This window comes from Streptopelia decaocto (assembly GCF_964273445.1).
Source record: "Streptopelia decaocto genome assembly, chromosome: 6".
NCBI classification, from domain to species: Eukaryota; Metazoa; Chordata; class Aves; order Columbiformes; family Columbidae; genus Streptopelia; species Streptopelia decaocto.
The window spans coordinates 3,481,425-3,503,593 of NC_138660.1; the positions used below are offsets into that span (position 1 = coordinate 3,481,425).

Consider the following 22,169-nt stretch of genomic DNA (forward strand, 5'->3'; position numbering starts at 1 on the left):
AATGTTTGTTTTGTTTTCCCCTGTTTTTATTAGCAACAAAAAGCTTAGAAATTATAACAGTTGTTTTCATGGTTGTGGTTCTTCCCCTACAAATCAAAACTCAGAACAAATTAACAAGAAACAAAACTGGAGGAATTTGAAATTAGACTAACTGGATTCTGTTCATTGTTAGATTGACTTAATGAGTCAACACTCAATAGAGCCATTCAGGTAAACCTGGGAACATAGTGAGAAGGTGTCTCAAGGCAAGAGGAACAAATTCCAAATTATTAATTAATTAGATATAGTGATTTCACCCTCTATTTTCTGTTAGTGTATCTTCTATTTGAGCACAACACTGAAGTGCTCTCTTAAAGTAAAGCAAATGGGTTGTTTTTTAAATGAAACTGAAGGCATAGTGACAAATAGTCTTACAATTATAGAAAAATGGGTACTCTGGAAATCTTTTCATAAAGCAGCAGCCATACAGACTATAGAAATAAGTAACTGCTGACAAACATATTTTATCTTGTAAAGAGACAGCAGTTAAAGAGAACTTTGCCATCACTTGCTGAGCTACAAGGATGTTAACTGAACAAGCGCGTGTCATCTGTACTGAATGCTGCACACAGCAACGCATTAGGACATATTGTTATTTATTTTGGTTATCCGTAGAAAGCGAAGACTCTCATATATTAATGTTTATCAACTGGTTTTCAACTGCATGTCAGCATAAAAATCAAAATATTTATAAAATGCTATTCCTCAGGGAACTTTCATCAGTATCATCCTGCTTTTAGTAATAACATGCAGTGCCTGAAAAGTCTTTGGGGAAAACAACTCAATGGATATTATTAATGTGTCTACTGCATAATAGGCTTGGATTCCAGAAATCATCTGCAAATAATAAAAACCAGTCCTTACTGCAGAGGGGCCAATATCCCTGCTGAACAAGGGCCAGGTTTTCCAGTTCACATCATGCCGGTACTGCTTATGCACGTGCTCTCCCACACCATAAATGTTGATGCTGGGTAGTTGGATTGACAGCTGTAAGAACTGGTCAGCATACTGCAGTGGTCCTATGGTGGTATCAAACCTGAAGAAACAAGTTAAAATATATATATATTTCATCAAGAACTGTTGCAATAATTGTTTCTACTCCTTTTAGTTAGAGCTGGGCAGCAGGTCCAGGTCTCCATCCAGAGACCTGGAGGAGCGGGAGGTGTGATCGTGTGGGGCTGGAGCAGAGTGACCCTTGCACAGGTGACAAGGTGACCAGTGCCTATAGATCCTATAGGAACCCCTCACACAAGTGGCCCATCGATTTTCAGGGGTACATTTGTGCTCCTCTCTTCCACCAAAGCTTCCCACCCTGCATCTGTTGTACTGAATCTCTGTGGCTACTCATGGTAACGGGACAGATGGAAAAGTTCTGTGGGTGGACAGAAGTACAAAAATAATCCACTCCATCAGATTTTGCAAATCAATCACAGCTTTTTCTTGACGGAGAAGATGAACAAGACCCGCTCTTGAGTCCTGCAAGGCCAGGGACTACAGGGAAAGGCAGACCATGGCTATGTGCAAACCTTCCAGCAAACCGAGCATAGATGAGCACAGATTAAAGTGATAACGTGATACTTTGCATGGCTTAAATCCCATTTGATGGCTATCAGATCTCCTGTGGCAAATTCTGCATAAAGTAACTGCTAAGCTTTTTAAGGAATGTGAAGTTGATGGCATTGAAAATAGAGACTGCTGTATACATCTGTACAAACACAACAAGCTGGAGATCAATATTTCTCCATTACATCTATTAGCAAAACACACAGTAAAAGTCAATTTCATTAATAAAGTTTCTCCTGTTAATTTAACTTTGCATCTTTCACTGTTCCCTTTCATCAGAGACAAAAAAGTTCACCTTCTTAACAAGGATTACGAGAGCTTCAAAGACTTAAGCAAAACCTAATTTCACTCCCTGTCTCTATGAGAGGGACTTGAGGAAATCTGAGCAGTGCTGAAGCACAGAGAACCATCAAAATGTGGTCATGTTCTATCATGTAACAAGAATGCTGGTATTTTGGTCACATTTGTCTTAATGATATAATTAAATATCTCCCTAAGAAGCCAAGTACACCAGAATGGTTGAACCACTTTACATTTCCCTAAAAACACCAAATCGCATTCTGGCTAAGGATCTCCCACAATTCATCAAAACAGTTAATTTCATTCCTTTTGAACTTAATCATGTTAATTTTCCTCTTTAATTTCTCTAAGACTTGGAATATTTGGCAAATGTATCAAAATTGACCCCAAACCAGGAGTAGTTTGAGTTTCCCTCAGGCTTCACTTTTTAAAGGCAACAATCATAAACAGAATGTAATTGTGAGTCAAACCAAATTTAAAGCAGAGAGCAACTGGAATGAAGCTGATCCTCGGATTTGAAGGTTATCTTTGGCTTCATTAAACCAAGAGCTTACAGGGATCTGCAGAAACACAGTTTTTCCCCGAAAGCAGAGAAAATTATGTACTTTTAGACAGCAAACTACTTCAATATGTATTAACATCATATAAAATTTCAAAATAATATGCCTTTCTCCTCACTTCAGATGTCTTAGTACACTATATTTATCACTTTCAGTTTATCGTTATCAGTAAATTCTTTTACACGTAAAGAGGTCCTTAAACTACTAAATAAATACACAGTGCATTAGCGATCACAAATACTGTAAAAACAAGCAACAAAAACCTTGCTACACTTTTAATCTGCTCCTTTACCTTTCTTTTTTTTTTTTTTTAAGTTAAAACTACTAACACTTGAGAGAGACTTCATAGGTCAAGTCCTCAGCTGATATATTTCTGTCCAGTTTTAATGATTCCAAGGACTATCTTGCCCATCTGCTCAAAACCTGTACTGAAACTAGCTTTTTGGGGAGGGTAAACTTTGTGTTTCCAATGAAACTACTACAATCTTTCAAGTTGTCTTGCAAATGAAGAATATGGTGACCAGAACTCTCTTTTGGGTGGCTCAAGTGTAACAAATGATGATGGAAGGTCGTAGGCTTTAGAACTATCTGGATAATTACGAAATTTATAATGAACTGCAATAACACATTAATCCCCACTCCCCCTTTTCCAAAGAGACCTCCCTTTCATTTGGTTGTTTAAGAGTCGGGAGAAAGCACTCATCTTGTCTAAACAGATTTATTAAAGATTAATCTTTGAGGGGCTGCCTTTATCCCATGCTAACAACAACTTTCTTTGAGACACTCAAACTCAGAGTCAAGCATTGCTGTATTTTTTTTTCCTTAGAGACAGAAAATGCATCCACTTTTATCAAATTAAACAAAAGCCTCTGGAAAATATAGACAATCTTGCAGAGCACTGTGTCAACATGGTTCTATTGGACCAGGCTTCTTATTCCCCCTCCATATACCTGATTAATCAGTCAGGCACTACTGAATACCAAGTCCACCTTTGTGCTCTCTATAATTGCAAATCAATCATTATAGAGGACTCTGAGCAAGAAAACAATACTAGTAAGAGCACAAAAGTAGTTGGTAATTAATTAGACTTGAAGCATTGATAACCCAACTGGCCTAGCACTCTGGCAGGTGATCATTCTTGGACAGGTTTAATAAGCATGTTCATCCTGACACTTCCCCCTTCTAATGGGTCTTAAGGCCATGCCATCAGGTTTGTAGGTTTGTTTTATTTACTTATTTTAGAATCTAAATGAGATGAGAGCATCTAATATACAAGTCCATCAACTATTTTGTAATACTTACAGCATTACACGACCAGCTTATCAGTGGCTTGCACCAGCTGTTCTTGGGTATCATAGGTCTAAAGGACAACCTGGTTTTGGTGATTCAGGTTTTCAGCATGATTGCAACACTGGCAAGGAGTCCTTCAGATAACAAAATTCCCTGAGATGATGGAACAAAGTAGCTGTAGAGATTTCCCTAGTATTGGGTGAAAGTGAACAGAGAGCCAAAGAGAAATCTGTTCTGACAGACCTCTCCATATCACAGAATTTATTTCCAAAGGCCTCGCAAAAGCCCTTGCAGAACATCCATCAGTCAAAAGAAGAGAAGTAGTTTATATGTCCGAGAAGGCACCTCACACATGGCATCTCGGACATGCATTGTTTGTGTGGCAACATGGGCTCTCAGAGAAAACCAACGACATCTGTGTTATTCAGGAAAAGCACCGATGTTACTTACAGCACTCTGCCATTGCTCACTCTGGTCACCACGATGCCAAAGGGGTTCTGCTTCACTTCCACTCTGTAGTTTAAATTGGAGGCTGCGGATCCAGTGAAAGGTTGCACATGCTCATGAGGGACTTCAAATCTTTGCGTGTTAGGATCAGTGATCTGCACATATTCAAACAACAGAACTGTTGGGCCTCTGTAAACTAATGCCTAATTCAAACATTTTCCAGCATTAACACACAGTTCTGACTTGGGATATTCCCACCCCTATCCCAATCTATCTTCATCTTCATTGTTATTCACTTCCAACTTTCATCAGTTATTTTCAGCCATTTCCCTCATCATACTTGACTCTGTGTTTCCTTGTCTCAGCAGGAACCCACAACAAGAGGAAGGTCTCCCCCAGAAGAAACCCCACTCAACACCAGAACCCACCGATACCCCACATTCACGGCACAAACTGTGGAGTTTTCCATAGAAAACAGAAATCATTGGAAGACCTAATGTTGGCTGTCAAAGTGACTGAGAGATACAGCCAGGCTGTAAATAAAAATTAAGTAAATACATTTATCCCCAAAATGTTCCTATAATGAGGAGAAGAGGTAGATAACATAAAAACTGAGGTTTTCAAAGACCTCAGTAATTTTTCATGCAGAAATCTCACTGCGCTAGACCTTCATTAACCTGATGCATTGCAACACTGGAGAGGACAAAGAAAGGAGGAGCCGAGCACATCAGTGGGAGTCGTGAGAGTCCATTAGAGAGATTAATCCAGCCCTCCTAACCTCACCACCAGTCTAAAATCGAGCACAGAACGTGAACCTTAAAACAGCATAGAGAAAAGATTAACCTTGAACCTGAAGCGATTTGCTGTCTGATACTCTCCCGTGAGGAGAACAGTGTCAATATCATTTCCAAAGAGAGAAGGTGATGGCAGCCTTTTTAACGTAGCCTCGAACCCTTGGAAATAAATAAAAAAGTCATAATGTTATTGTGTTTAATTGACCATTGGCACATGCATAAATTGGGGAGCTCAGCACACAGCTCACCTGCCTGAGTTGATCGTGTCGACCCATCCACTCTGTAGCCGTGGTTTGAGCCAAAAAAACACCAGGGCACACTGGTGTCGCTCTGGGGACTCCAGCAGCAGCCACGCAGGTTGCAGGTGCTCTGATCCAAGGACATAAGGGGCACAAATGAGCTGATTTCACACAAATAAAACCTCTACGCTAAAACCATTAAAATGCACGTAGAGTGGATTTTACCCCAAACACCAGAAACCTTAATAATATCTGTGATTAGATGAACTCCTTATCTGAAAAAAATCTATCAGTTGAATTCAATGGCACAGAATATATTAAATAGAAAGGATTTTCTTCTGGATTCAGAGTAGAAATCTGCATACTAGACATTCATTCTTTCTTATAGCTGCAAGATATGCAGGCAAAATTAACATTTAAAAAGAATTGTTGAAAGATTTAAGCCGTGACAGATGCAGTATAGTCTGACCAAAAGTCATACACTGGAGAGGCGGTAGAAGTTACTATTGGTTTAATACCTGGTAACCATCTGAGTGGTAAACTTCTACATATGCACAACAGATCATCATGTATAATATCTACATTTTAATGTCATTTTCCAGTATCAGAAATGCTCAGATTGTTTCTGCAGAACCTTAAATTAAGTCAACTTTTTTTTTAAAAAAAACACAAGCAAATAAATTATTTAAAGCATATATCTCAGCATAGTGGCACCAACCTTTACACTACCTTTCAGTAGTCCAACAAGCTACAGTACCTTTGCTTTACTGTTAGGAATTAACTTATCCACGTGCTGTTTGCGTGAGTTTTAATGTTTGAAGATAAGATTTGGGTAATACATCACTAAGTTCCCACACATTTTTCTCTCATTAAAAACTCAACTCGTTACTTAGGGCAAAGGGCAGCAGTAACACAAGCAGTTTCACTGAGGGCAAAGAGCAGCATCCATAAGCGATCCCAGGTATCCAAATCCAACATGCAGATCTTTAAGTCCTTCCCCTCCACCTGCTCACTAAGAGAAGCTGTTTCTGCCTTCATCTGACAGTGCTCAAATGTTTTTGGTATTTATGCCATGCTTATTTAAAATATTCTGCAGCTTGGAATGGGCGGAGTTGATCCAAAAATCTCTATTGCTGCTGTCCTGGGTGGCACTTGGTTTAGGGTTGTAGAGCCCAAGGTGGTTGGTTGCAGGTCAAATGCTTTTCTCAGCCTCTGAACGGAGCAAAGATAAAACAAGTCCAGCCCAGAAATCATGCAAGGGCTGGAGGAAGGTACAGAGGGAGCTCACAGACCCAGTGCCATGGGAAGACTTAGGACATTTATTCGGTAGCAATTGCACAGAGCACAGAAATCTCTGCAAAACCACCCAAGATAAAACGCAGATTCATCAAATAGAAAAATATTTGTCTGTCTGTCATGAACTCATCACATCAGAAAACATGTCTGCTGTCATCTTGATTAGTTTCCAAGCAAAAAACATGGTTGCAGGAGAGATACAGTGACTCTTTTCCCCCCACATCGATCCACAAATCTCTGCACTTTCTAAGGCTGTCAAAAACTCATGCTCATTTTCCACCTTCCCGGCTCCCACCACAAGAACTCCCTATTTCCCATTTTATAAACTATTTTAGAGTAAATTAGAAGCAGCACCAATCCCCCCCAAGACTGCAGAGATCCCAGCTTTGCTCCCTTACTTCATTTCGTTCATAGATAGGGGAATATCCTAAATACCTAAGAACAGAGTCGCTACCTCCATCCTCTTATCCCTTCCTAGACCCACGACTATCCCATGAAATGCAGAATAGCTTGAAGAACACATTTTCCTAAAGCCTGGTAGCTCAAGCATCTGCATTCCCAACTTCATAAGCACACTTTTCTTTTTCCCCAGCCGCTTTTCATGAATACTTATTGACTATTTTCAGCAGTTACTTTACAGTCCAGTGATACTCTTCTAGCTAGAGCTTATTCTAGAGGATTTGTAAGCTATAGCTCTGTGTTTTTTGGGGCACATTGATCTTGCTGCATAAGGCAGTAAATACAGAAGTGCAAAATCAGTTACACTTAACACGGGGAAAGGAGCAGAGTTCATCCAAAGACATTGGAGACGCTTTTATAAAAGCTATACTTTGGTGTAAATAAAACTGCGAGCTGATCAGAGCCTCTGAGCTATAAACCCAACAGAATAGATACCAATACCCGATAAAGCCAAAGAGAAAGTCAAAGCTTAATTAGAAATGATCCTAGATATGAGGAAGCAGTTTATGCTGGGGTACAATGTGAGATGGCTTCTTAACACTGAGCAGAGCACTAAGGATTAAAATAATTGTTTAAGTGCTGAACTAAAATGTTTCTCTTATGTGCACCCAAACAAACCTCTACCAGCAGAGTATTTTGAGAAAAAAAAAACAAACCCAAACAAAACCAACAATACAACCCCCAAGCCTTCAGAGGTCTCAGTCCAATGATGAACTGCAATAGCTCTGCTCAAGATAATTCATTTTTTATTGGTGCATTCTTCTTATCTAATCAAGCTTCATGACACTTTTTTACAGCAGTGAATAGTTAATAAATATCTACTTTCTTTCAGCATGTCCATCTTCGTCAACCCACTCGTTTTCTAGATTCATCTAGGACATTTTCAGCAAATAAAGAAATCAGGACAGGAACTAACCTGCTATATGAGTTTAGGCAAATAATGATTTTCCCAGGTGCTGTTTATTCTGAAAACCAATGATAAGAACCACTGCAGGAAAGTCATGTTGTTCTAAGCAGGTATCTGTAGTTTTACAGCTCTGCTGGCTGCTGTAATAGAATAGCCTGAGGAAGGAAAACTAAAATGGTTCCAGGAGAAAATCTATACAGGAATGAATGGACACACCAGGCTGGGACTCTGGCTTGTGTCAGGCGTGCACCTAATAGCTTCTATCAGGGCACGGGTTAAAGGTGATATTTATCTCTAATCATGAGAAATCTGCTGCCTGGTCTTCAATAAAGAAAGAACAGACTCAGGAATAATTTATTTTACCTCTAATTCCACATCAGGTACCTCAGTGGTCACACCTGCATCTGGATCTACTTCTCTGCTAGTATCTATAACTTGATTATTTTTAATTCTTTCTAATCAGTGATGGTAAAAAGAAAGGGCAGACTTACAATGAGGCTTACAGTTGCAACCAGAGCAAAACCATTTCCCTCGCTGTATGATGAGTGCAGCACTTAATTTGGGGTGACTGATTCAAAGGTAGTAATTAAAGATTAAAGTGATCTGTATGACTGTTCCTACCATGGTGTTCTTGCTCCCGGGGGTGGTGAGGGACCCAAAAGAGCAGAGGCTGTGATTCGAGTCTTTACTAACCTGTTCACCTGCAGGACTTTATTGAAATATATATATGATAACAAACCCCAAGGCATGACAGAAGCTTTAACAACTGTCATATCTGGAATTAGACTGGGAATTTCCTCAGAGACTGAGACAGCTGCTTCACAAATTTTTATACTGCTGCGAATCACATAAACATCACACATCATAATATATTGACTATTTTTTCTCCTAAGCTGCCCACCCAAACCAAAGAAAGATGTCGAGCATCCACCAGTTTCCATCAGAAAATGACAACATCACAGAATGTCAGGGATTGGAAGGGACCACAAAGATCATCCAGTCCAATCCCCCTGCCGGAGCAGGAACACTTAGATGGGGCTACACAGGAAGGTGCCCAGGCGGGTTTTGAATGTTCATAGTAAAGACAAAAAATATTAACAATAATAAAAATAATAATAATAGCCTTTCAAGACCAACACCTACAAAAATGTTCTGTTTGAATGTTCATAGTAAAGACAAAAAATATTAACAATAATAAAAATAATAATAACAGCCTTTCAAGACCAACACCTACAAAAATGTTCTGAATGTGATAGCACTGAAAAATTAAGATAATACTTTTCATTGGGAATCTTAATTCATAGATTCTTAAGCCAAAAGGTGATTTCTAAACTCTGTGCTCTCCTAGATAAGAGACACCACAACCAAGGCAGAAAAACACTGAGATTCAAACTGGTGCTGAAAGAAAACTGTGACCATATTTCTCATATTATAAAAGTCTGGCACATCTGAGTAAAGTGCATCTTCACCTGCTCTTTCTGAACTATTACAAATACTAGTACTAATTTTGTTTCCACCTATCTCCGAACCAAACCGCTGGGTAGTACTTCGGCAGTGATCTTCAACCTTAGACAGAAAATTGCTACAGTGGTTACAAAAACCAGAGCTTCTGTCAATGGGCTGAAAGGGTTCTAGACTTCCCTGCAAAGCATTCAGGCAACCACAGATTAAAAAAAGGTTAAGAAAACAAATTATATAGTAGAGACAAGTTAAATTTATCATCAAGCATGAGGCTTTATGGGATAAAGCCTGTTCTGTAATTTTTTCCTAGAATGTTTTCAGACCTTTGTTGCTATTTGATCCGGGATGCAGTCAATCCTCTCCTCTATTAAGATGTTTGGACAATTCGCTGAAAATTCTGTTAGGGACAAAAAGGAATGGGTTATTACCAGGATTTCAAAAATGTAGGAATAACTTGATTATCTCTTAACTCAGTAACTGCTTCTGCTGGCTATTTCTCACCATCCTGAAACTCTAACAATTATAGATGCAAATGAGTGTAAACTGTTGCCAATGTGATTTATTTTTACCTTTGAAAAATTGTACACAACTATTTCAGATAAAGGTAGGATAATATGGGTGACATTGAAAATTTCATTTCTTAAGATATCCATTAATCCAGTTTTCAGTAAGTCCTGTAGCTCAATATGCATTGCTTCGCATGAAAATACATGCCGAATTAAAAGTGGAATGACTTTTCTTTGTCTTAAACAGTACATATGCTGCTCTCATAGGTTCTCCATCCCGTGCAATATTGTTATTCCATAGGAGCCTGAATTACAGCATCAGGTAAAAGCACCTTAAAGCTCCATTAAGATCTTCCACTAGATTTCAGGTTTGTCAACTCCAGCTGACAAAAGCATACCCAATGGTTGTTTTCAGATTCTCCCAACACTGATGGAGCACTGTCTATGTTTGGAATGAGAACTCTGAAGTGCAGAAATCTTGTCTCAGGCTGAGATGCACACAAATGAAGACACTCATCTGTTTGCATTATCTGCAACACACGCACTTGTACTTTCTGCCTAGGGAGACTCATACTCACCTTGTGACAGAAACAGGCAGAGAATAGGCAGATAATAGCCTGTATGGGGAGTTTCTCAAAACACCAGATGTTTGTTGTGTATTAGCAATTATTTTTATTTTGCTGGCATATTCACCTCCCAGATTTTTTGCTTCAGTCTCCGTGTGTAAATGGGGCCACTCACACAAAAGGGAACTGTATGTAAAGCAGGGTGCTCTGTATCACATCGCCATAAGAAAAGCGGTTTCTAATGTACCAATACTAAGTTTTTAGTATTACAATGTATGTTCCACATAATTTGGCTGCTCCCACATAGTCTCCCTGACGCCTTTTCTTTTTTTCAGTGCTGTGTTTTTTATCCTAAAATTTTTTGGAATCATACAACTTCTGTGCTTATAAAACAAGTCCAGTCTTGGCAGGAAAGGATGAAAGTTTTTTCACGACAATAAATTCTGAACCACTCTATTTATTATGATGTTAATGACTGCTGACTTTACTCCTATTATCGGTAGGAAGAACCGAACATGATATGCATTTGGAAAATGATAAGAACATAACTGTAACATTGAGAGTCAGTACTTCACTTTTTTTGCCTTTAACAACGCGTACGGTGTTTTTTCCTTTTTTCCCTTCAGTTGAATGTCCATGTTCTTGAAAAGTCTGAATCAAACAGTGACAGAATTTATGTCGATGTTTAATTCCTGAAGCTTGGTGGCATTTACACCAGTCTCAGCAAGCAGAGATGAGCAGCTCCCACTGGGCTTTTTTGCTCTGGACCTACAGCAGCAATGGGAAGCACTTACCTGGAGTTTTGACTCCGGATTGTCCTGATGCTAAAAGCCCAATGAGGACACAGGCTACACAGACCACCAGGCAGAAGAGGGCGATCAGGGTGACTTCCAGCCCACTGAATTTCCTCTTGCCCATCTAGATCCAGAGAAACACCGTTGGTATAAGGAAAACAGAAGTAACAGCTTTCAAAACTCTAGAAATTGCATTACTAATTTAATAAATTAGTGAAAATTAGAAATTATTCCGGTTTTAAACCATGTACCCTAATCCCAGGGCTTGAGTAACACTCTTAAAGGACTATGTGCAATAAATCTCCAATTCAGGGTAATTCACACAGCACGGATTACTGCATTATTACACTAGCGGGCAATCACTGAGAAATGTATTTTGTTCCCTGCAAACCACTTTACATAGAAACCACAATTTTCTCCTGAGATTAACTATGGGGTTTCTTATGTTACTGAAATTCCTGAAACAGAAAACAAACAAAATCTCCTTACTTTTTTTTTCTTTTTTTTTTTTTTAAATTTTTTTTGCAAGCTTTCTTTCCTTCTTTAGAACAAACACAAGCTATATCCTGTTTTATATAGGAGTATGTTGATTTGTTAAAAACGTACTTGACAAAAACCTCTAATGAGCTCTGATTGCGTGCTCATTACACGTGGGAAAGGCAAGACATAGGTTACAGGGTAAGTTACTTATTTGTAAAGTGGAAGAACACAGCACGTGTGTCAGCCCGTGGGATTTCACTGGGCCTGCAGTTCAGTGAAAGCAGAAGAAACCGGTGCGGGAGCTACACTGGTTGCTGCTGAAATCACAGCTGAAAGGAGGGAGGGTATGTAAGTGAAGTCAGTGCCTTAAACTGCTGTGTAAAACCTGTGTTTTTCTCACTATTGCTTTTTCATGAGGCACAGAGGGGCAAGACGTGCTGGCTGCAGAGACGAAGAACAATACCGTACCATTAGCACTGCACTATGCACCAGCAATGAAACTAATTAAAACTAATCTCTAGCATGCAGATCAATACCCATTGGCAGCTGCTACTGCATTTAACATTTGGTTAAGAACATTTAACCTTATGAAACAGCCTTAAATACAGAGAAATTGGTTCTTTCTAGTTAAGGTAAGAAACTGTAGGAATATGTGTGCATTGCACTGGTATATCTAAACATGTTCACATGTTTTAGTGATGACCCAAAGGAATAAAAAATAGCTTAGAAGAAGCTTTTATTTCTGTGAAATATACAATACATACAATATATATACAAAATATACAATAGGTTTAAGCCTATTGTATATACTTGCCTCCCATTTCGTCCTATTAATAGTATATCCTATCATCCCACCTGTGCCCCTATTCATGGAGATCCCGCAGCCATGGGAATGAATGAAGAGTTAAAGCAATACTGGTCCAACACGAGTCCTCAGCAGAGTAAAGCAACTGTTTAGATAACTAAGTGCTTTTCAGTATGGTGATTAATAAAGAAATATTTATAAATAGCATAGTGCTATTCATATTTTCTCCATTAATATCAAAGTTTGTAGCCAGTTTTAATATTCTATTTATTGTTACCCCCCAGGGAATATTGTATTTATAGTCTGCAACTCCACTGTATATAGAAAAGCATACATTTTTAAGGCCTGTTGTTTACAATGAAGAAATGACACTCCAGCAGTTCCTGTCCTGAATTCCTTTAACACTGCCTCAATACATGTTGACTAGGAGTCCTAAAAAGTAACATTCCTTTTTCTGAAAACTAGAATTTTACTAAAGTTCTTGTCATCAAGCCCTACCCTCCCCATTCCACCTCCAACTATAACATTACATTTCAGTTCTTTCCTCCTTATGGTCTCCTCCAAGACCTGAGACATTGAAAATAAGGCTTTATAATTTATAAATGTAAGCTCTGTTGCATGATGTCTATTCAGCAGTGAAGTAAAGGTCTCCAGAAACCTGGATGCAATAGAAGACACAACATACCTTAAAGCGTCTGTGCCTCCTTCATCTGCTGCTCTTGCTTGTAAAGCTCAACATCAAAACCGATGCTTTATCCTTTGCTGTTATCAGCTCATTGCATTGTTTGCTGACCAAGCTACCAAGGGCAGGTACATACATAATTACAGTCAGATTGCAGAAACTCTTTGGACTAAACTGTGTTACTGGGATTATTGCAGCCAAGGAATGGCTGGTTAATTAATAATATTTTGGTTCATTATGACGCATCAGGTTCTGCAAATGAGAGAAAAGCAGCAATAAAATTCCAGTAAGTTTATCCAAGTTGCATGACTAAAGTTTTTATTCTCTTATTTTTCCGTATCTTTGTTACTAGGGAACCTTCACACGGAGTCATGAACTGTTCTCAAGTGAGGAAAAAGTGCTATTAAAATAGTTGCAGGAGATAATTGCATTTATGACCATTAGAACTTCTTTTAGGAATGAACTATAAAGTATTAATTTTAATATGAATATAAACAGATTTCATGAGATACTAACAATAAATGTCAAAGTGGAAAAAAAAGACGAAAGACTAACGTAAAAGACTTTATAAGGAAGAATCTTCAATCATAATCTTAATGTGAAATATTAAAACATAACTGGGTTTTGTCTTTTTCTCATGACAGATAGATAAAATCTTAACATTAAACATTTATTTTTCAAAGGAAAGCTTTCAATTCATACTACCAAAGTATTTACAAGTTATTTTTCAGTAATGTAGAAATGGCTCAGAAGTGCCACTTGTATTTTTGAACTGTTCTCAAACTTATTCAGTTTTCTGAATAACTCACCTCCTACTGTGAAGTGCAGGAATGAGATGTGTCCTTTCGGAGCACAAAGGGAATAGTCCTCTCTTCCTTAGTCAGCACTTAAAAGAAAGAAAATCAATCATATATATAGAGCACTGGGGCTCTCCTGCAACCATTCATCTTTACACAAATCAATGCCACTGCTCTCAATGCCTCTGTTTTTGAAATGCAGCCTGTTATTTAACTATCTCACCCGGTCCACTCCATTGTATGTCTGCATGTGTGTAAGCAAGCTCTGGAAATGTAATTCTAGCATCCCTTTCAATATTGCTAATATACTGCTTTATGAGGTCATGTTGAGAAATAATGGTTTCACATGGATTATGAAGCTATCAATGGTCTGGGAGGCCTGGGGGTTTTGTTTGATGTATATCTGTTTTCCAAGGTTTATATCTTCATTTAACTGTTCCAGGGAAGTAGTCAGTCTGGCAAAGCATATGGTGTTTTAGTTAAACCTGTCTACAATCACCCTGCCATCAATATAACCATTTGCTTAAGTGCTTTCCTTAATTCACAGTGCTGTGAACTTCTATTATCAATCACCTGGTGAACTTTTTCTATGCAACTTGAGACCATAAAAGCACTGAACAAAAAGGTCTCACAAGAGGGTTAACCAGCAGGTTTCCTTGCTGAGTGTATTTTCAGTAGTCTACAAAGGGTACCAACAATGGGGCTTTCAGGTCAAGATGCGATATTGAACTCCAAGGAGGAATGGGGAAGGCTTGTCAGTCAGGGACACTGGGAGACCATAATTACAACCAAGACCTCTATTAAGTCACGAGCTGGAACAACGCGGTCTCTGCTGTGTCTTGCTTTGGTTTCCAGAAATTAAGAGCTGATTCATTTCTGACAGCTGGTAAGCAGAATTACTAGAAGCCCAGGAGTATAGGCTGGACTGTGGAGAATCATGTAGGAACTAGGAAATTAGGTACTGCTAAAAATGTAGTCATTTAAAAAGAGACATTTATCTCTTAGTTTTTAACTAAATCACATACAACTTGAAAAAGTTGTTAGCTGGTCATAATTAACTTCCTGGCTGTAGTAATTCAGACAGTTATGCTAATAATTGAGTTTTCAGCTAAGCAACCATGTTAAGAAAAATAAATATCTTATTCTATTTCTACGGTTTCACAAGATTTCATTTTTTTTCACTGTTTCTGTATCAAACATTTACTTTAAGTTACAGTTTGGAACTCTTAATTTGTGCCAGAAGTGGCTTGCAGATTACCATCTTAGTCAGAAACGTAATCATTAACCACCATGGAAGGACATCTATCAGAGATCCAACAGGAGAACACTCCTGTACTCCCCACATGTGATTTTAACATGGCTGAAAACACTCTAATCCCAGTCCAGCAAACTGAGAACCCTTCAGTGCAGCTATGGTCATATTCAAGGAAAGAAGAAGGCTGAGCATTTTCTGGAGGCAGCAATAAGGAACCCCATGTTCAAAGACTCATTCCTCAATGGGAAGAATAAATTATCTTGATTTTCCTTCTGCACGTGACAAGGCAGCTGCCAGCTGAGGTTGCCTCCTTCTTTAAACACTGGTTACAGCTCTTGTTCCTTCAGAAGGAGATACCAGCCCTTATCACCTTTTTGTGTACTGAAGTGCAAGTGACTGATCAGTGCAAGGAACCACAGGTCTGTGCTCCACTCCCAGGTCAGCTGCCAATCATCATGCGCTCATTGCCTGCTTGCTTCGTGACTTTTCCATTTGGTAATGAAAATAGTTCTGTGGATGTTTCTGAGGTCATTAGACGACAGGCACTGTGTGAACGTGGAATAATGGTCTTATTAAACCACAACCTGAGATAAAATCAGGCAAAGATGGGAGAGCTTCAATGAGAGCTGTGAGAAGATTCTGCTCTAATGACTTACATAGTTCAAATTTGAACAGATTTGCATTACTCTGGTGTGAACAGAATATTGCAGGGCCTCAACAAAACATATATGTCACTGTGAGGTCACATTAAGTGAATTATGGTTTGATTAGTGACATATAGAGCTTTGTACCAAGAGAACAGAAGAGGTACAGGGGCAGGGGCCCATGCACAAGTTCCCCCACCGGCAATACAGTCATAATTGTACTACCATTTATATCTAAATATATCTGCATATATCCGAACATTACAAATCCTGCATACATTGAGTAATAACTTACTTTTAGTAAGATAAAACAAGCATCATAGTTAGGCAAAAGTTAAATAATTGGGTCAAATCAACATTTTGTCGAGAGTCTCAGATTCTACATGATACAATTGAACAGGTTGTTGGCAGGAGACTCAGTCTGTTCCTGCTGTAACTCTGCTGCTGAAAGACGGTTTATTCTGGTGATGAATTTGCTCCCAAGAATATCAGGACGTGTTGGCAAACTAATGAGGCAGATGCACACAAGCAGAAAACTGGTCCAAATTCAGCACGGCTCTTAGAGGGCTCACAGGAAACCCTCGATAAAATTCCGCTATCAAATAACAAGCAGGTTGCGTGGATGTTATTCCTGTCCCCAGAATCTTGCTCTTTGACATTGAAATCACAGAAGATTTGCTCCAGTGCTCAACTGAAAAGCAAAACAAAACAACTTTGAAAATAGGGGCACAGCTCCTCTTCACACTGAAAAAGATCAGGTTTTAGAAACTCAGAACTATAACTACACTTTTCCCGCACTTTTAAAGAAAAGACTGGGTGCTTTCAGGGTTATTTCTCTTTTTACACAAACAGTGAATAAAATACTCAGAGCTGAAGCAGAGGCTGAAGACTAGAACTCCTTAATTTGAAAAGAGTATCTTGGCCTTTCAGCTGAAGTCATTGCATGTTCTCTCTGGCTTAATCAGCATTGAATTATTAAACTACCCTGGCACTGCTAAACAGGAGCAAAGGAAAATTTAGTTTGATACCTCTTCCCTTTCATTTTTTATAGATTGTACCTAATTTTTTATAGATTGTACCTTATTTTCTTTATCATATGAGTCAATGGAAACCTGAAAAAAAGTCCTCAGACCTTTGCAGAACACCATCAGGCAATGCAAGCTATAATGAGTTAGGTGAAATTCAACCTGAAGAAGGTTCAGCACGCACCTTAACCAGTTCTTCAGCACTTTTCAAAGATTGCAGTGAAAATGTAAATGGTCTCCACACAACAGGCATCTTTTTCCTCTTTTAAGCTTCAATAACCAGTGTTCAGCAGAGAGCTTTGAAAACCAGCGTGAGGCAGCTCTTTTATGGAGATTTCTAGATGGAAGCTTTACCAGAGTTCCCTGGGAAATTCTCATCGCAGCTCCAAATCTGAGTGTGTAAGCGACACTGTTGTTCAGCTTTGCAACATATTACACGCTGCTGAAGAGAACACAGAAGATTCCTATGTTTAGGAAATAAAAACAACAACAACTGTGATTCAGCTTTATGGAGAAAACGAGCAAGAAAACTCCTAATGAAAAATAAATTTTAAAAATGTACCTGTCCTGCAGTCTCCTTCAGATATCAAACTGAGGTTAATGCAAATCTGGCCAAACAAGACAAAGAACTGGGAAAGCCTCACGAATGCATTGGAAACATCTTTTCCCCCAAAGAGACTCTGGAGAGAATGAATTAATTCAAAGTAATCTCATTTTCCCAAAGACCCTCACAGTTCAACATTGGATACCCTGAGTTTGGTCTCAGACAACAGCAGCATTCAGTTTATAGCAACTGACAGCCAAAAGATTTTGATTTTGTTTACTCACCAGATGCAGAAATAATGTCAATTGAACAATTTCTTTGGCATGGAAAAGTAGAACATGTTTGCAGTTCATTTTCAAACTATGTGTAGTTCTTCTAAAAGAAATGCAATTAGACATTTTATAAACTGTATCATTTGTAGATAAATAGGTTTCTGTGTGTCTAAACCATGGGCCTTTATCCTAATTCAAAAACCACTTGTAAGCCAACAAAATATGGTAGAAGTAATGAACATAGTCTGAAATTCAATCCCAGTGCATTATATTAATTTTTATTAGGTCAAGTTAGAGACCAGTACAAGCCATAACAGTGATTGCAAAGATAAGAATTCCAACTGAACATGCAGAAATTTTGCAGCTCTTAGTACAAATGAGGAAATGACTTGTTGCTAATCTCTAAAATACAGCAATAATTGCTGAAAGTCTTACTGTATTTACTGCAGTATGTGTTTCTCAGGAGCTTGTGATGATTCAGTTCTTAAGAGACTAAATCTGAGAAAAAAACTGCTATAACAAGGCTTCTAAAAAAAAAAACCAACCCAAACCTCTCATTCATTTTTATAGCTAGTGAGCACAAAAAGCAGGAACTGAGGAGGAGTCTGATGTAGAAGGAACAAGTGTCATGATAGTTTGAATGATAATCATGAATATAAATCACTTGATTATGTCTGTAAATTAATAACTGGTGTTCTTCAAGATAGCAAATGGTAGGTCTTAATAGAACCAAAGCTTATGTACTGTCACTATTTATTATCTATCCTTTCAGCTGAGAAAGAAATTACAAGATTGCACAGAAAAGGTACATTTTCTCTTCGCCTGTTCATGCTTCAGGATATTGAAGTATCAGTAAGTGTTTAAGAGCGTTACTTGATCAAAATCTATTGTTTGCTTCTTTATTGTTCAAGCTGTAATGAGATAGCATTAGGAATATTCAAAGATTTAAAGTGTCCTACAAGGAAGTGATTTCAACCTGTCATTTGTAGCTGACAATGTTAATTTTAGGATTGACTTCACTGCCTAGAAATAAAGGGGGAAAAGGAGAACTAATATTTGTTTCCAGCTAATTACTGGCTCATGATAGTACATATAATTCATACAAGTATAGCACCAACTCTCAGCTACATCCTCACAGCTCTGCTCTGCCATCTCAAGGATGCTCCAAAGGGTTTCGTATTGTCCGTGTCCTTAAGGAAACTTTGGGTTGCTGCAGCACGTTCACACTGAAGCCTACTGAGGGCTCTGCAGGTCCATAAGGTGCAACAGCTGCCTCTGCGTCACCCTCTTCACATTTTTTTGTGTCCTCCCCTCCTTCACCTTTACCTTGTTGAGAATCTGACAGTCTCTTTAGCAGCGACCCTGATCTTCCTGTGCTGCTTTGGGCAATGTGCAGAGCATGGAAAGGCGTTTTGATTTGCAGTTTGATGAAAACCCCCTGAAAAAGCTGAAAAAACCCCCAAAGAGCAAGAAACTTGATTAATTAATAACTATTCCTCCTCAAATATCTGAATTCCTGGTTTGAATCAGCTAGCAAAATTAAGGGAGCTCAGATGCTTTTTCAAGAAAAGTTGACTTTTCAGAAGATGAAGGCTTTGTTGAAGGGTGGGACTTGGTAGTGTGTTAAATCTGAATTATTTGTTCATGAGGCCTGTCATAAGCCCATTCTGGAGTCTTATTAGTGGGAAAAACTGTTAGGTTTTAGTCTCAAGTCTTCAATCTCTCAAGTTCTTCAGCCTTACATGATTTTTTTTCTTTTCGTGGTGTTCCTTTCTATCTGAAATGTACCAGCAGGAAGGAATTTGCACTTCTGCGAGCAGATCCACAGACATCAGAGTCATTTTCTGAACACAGGCATGTCAAGGTTAACATTCAAGTTACAGTTCATTGCTCTGATTTAAAAAAATAAAATAAAAATTAAAAGGAGTGTATCGCTTCATATGAAACCTAATTGGTGGAGAATTGAAGAATTGGTTTCAGGACACAGAAATGCATGTATTAGGTATTTAAGATCTTTAAAAAGAGAGTCCTCCTCTCCCTCTTTTGAGTCCTTCCAAATGACGGAAAACTGTTTCTTAAACCTCCCAAGGAATTTTGCCTTCTAGAAATGGATAAATTCACATTTACGCTTAACTGAAGCACATACAGTCTGATCATTCAACTAAGGGCAAAACAGAGCCTGGGATTTAAGAGCCCAAATCTGCCCGGTCTGTATTTAGGCTGTCAAAATGCACATTAACATAAAATAAATACTTATATAACTACCTACTTGTGTTGGTTTGAAGACACATACGCACAGAGCACTAGGAAGTCCAAGAGTCTGCCCACTCCAAGGATTCTTGACTTATACATCAGGCAGACCCAAAATAGCAACACCTTATTAAGTCCTAACTTCGTTATCCACAATTTCTAACCTACCACATTTTTTTTCAGGTCACTTTTGGACAAAAGCTGAAATGACAGATTGTCTCCCAGCTTTTGGAGTGAGGAAAAGATAATTCTGCAAGTAGCTGCTTAATGAAATCACTGTTTTGACCCTTTGCATGTTTTTGTCAGAGCTCGACTGCTGGCTGGTTCTATGACTTTCCTCGTCCTTGCTACAGATGGTCTTCCAGCCAGCACCGCACTTCTTGCTGCTACCAAGCAGGAAACAAAGCAAAGCCACCATTATTATAGACTGATTCCTCACCAGCTTTTTACTTATTACAATGTAATGTTCGGCTTTGCATTTTTCTCCAATAAAAATAATAGATGCTCATTGTGAGGAAACAAAACGATTACAGGGATCAGCTCATATTTACACCACTCAAGACATGAGAAACCTCGAAGTTCCAAGATATAACCTCTCCATTAGACAGTCCCTTCCTTGTAATTTAACCTACACAGTGACTGCTAAACTGTAGCTTTGCACCTAGTGGTAATATTTGCATCATTATGATGAAGGATTATAATCCTGAAGTGTTAAATAATCCCCTTAGATGCTTCTGTTTTTACACATGCACAAGGATTTGTAAAATCCTTAAAGGTTCCGATCATACTTGTTTCAAGGTTTTTTCTCCAAATACAACAGCTGGAAGCTTTGAAAGCAAAAACAAAAAACAAACAAAAACCAACCAAACAAACATAACCCAAACACAACAGCAAACCTAACACTTGATATTATTACAGTCACTTGTAAACTCGAGTGGGAGTCTGAATGAAAACACCAAATAGTGCCAGACTTTGAACAAAGCTTTGGGGGCCAGAAATGCTGGAAGTGAAGCAGTGGAACAGGCTGCCCAGGGCAGTGGTGGAGTCACCATCCCCATAGGTGTTTCAAAGATGCGTAGATGAGGTTTTTAGGGACATGGTTTAGCACCAGTGTTAGGTTATGATTGGACTCTATGATCTTAGGGGTCTCTTCCAACCAAAATGATTTGATGATTCTACAATTCTATAAGTGATGTTGTGTAGTTCACACCTTCCACAAACAATGATACAGACAGAGTTGTATTTACACCCAGTGCAGAGAAACCTCAGCCTTCCTCTTGTACAAATCCATACATATTGAAGGTTACAACTTGTTTTCCATCCTGCAGACGTCAGGATGAGAATATGTGATCCTTTTCTTCAGCCCAACGGATCTTCATCTGCAAGCTCTACACCTACGCTTAACCTTTCTCGAGTCCTAAGTGGGTGCAGAGACAGAAGCAGCAAACAACACAAAGGTACTCGGTGTGGAGCATTTGCTGGGCTGTCATATCTCTGACTCTGGTGTACAGCAAACACCACAACAACCCAGTCAAGCTACAGTAGCTCAAAACTATTAGAAGTGGTTCCAAAATCAGCAGGTACCATCTTTACACATTCAAGGAAGACATAAAGGCTTTCCCTCTACACCCTGAGGTTTTAACACGATCATTCATTAACCAGAAGACTTACGTATCCTGCAGCTCATTTGAGGTTCTTTAATACCTCTGTCACCGCAAGGCTCAACACCATAAATTTCTGCATTGCTCTGTTCCATTAATATAGGTTGTTTTCTACCTTGTCCTTAAGATGTGTTTATACTCTCCATATGACAAATCTCCCAGCACAAGTATATCTCCTTGTGGCCACTTCATTTCCATTCTAAGACACGGTCCCGTACAACCTCCTCTCCTTTAAACACCACCACAAAATTATGAGTCCAAACTACATTGTTTGCATAGCAAATCACTTTAACACTGAATTCCTTGACTCAAGCACAGCAGGGGAGGCACGGAGAGAGAATGGAAAGACAAGAGCAGGGAACTAGCCAAACCAAAGAAAAACACTTGATCCCAACACTTTTGCAGTCTAAAATTGTTGTCTCTACAGGATGCAAAAGTGGCCATGGACCATATTGGTAATGTTTTTTTCCTGAGAGCTGGATAACTTTTATGATAGGTGCTTATGTGCTTCTCATAAGGAGCCAAGGTTGCTA

At 38.7% G+C, this 22,169-nt stretch overlaps 1 protein-coding gene across 1 annotated transcript in view; it reads right to left on the reverse strand.

Moving 5' to 3' along the window:
• SI (sucrase-isomaltase) overlaps positions 1-11,345 on the reverse strand; it is a gene marked incomplete at its 5' end in the record, with an annotated part of 49,370 nt that extends 38,025 nt beyond the window's left edge. Inside the window, 6 exons of the mRNA XM_082056653.1 lie at positions 904-1,075; positions 4,203-4,354; positions 5,043-5,152; positions 5,242-5,362; positions 9,679-9,752; positions 11,222-11,345. Coding sequence (XP_081912779.1) covers positions 904-1,075; positions 4,203-4,354; positions 5,043-5,152; positions 5,242-5,362; positions 9,679-9,752; positions 11,222-11,345 — 753 coding nt within the window. The remainder of the gene's footprint in view (positions 1-903; positions 1,076-4,202; positions 4,355-5,042; positions 5,153-5,241; positions 5,363-9,678; positions 9,753-11,221) is intronic.
• Between the last annotated feature and the right edge of the window lie 10,824 nt (positions 11,346-22,169).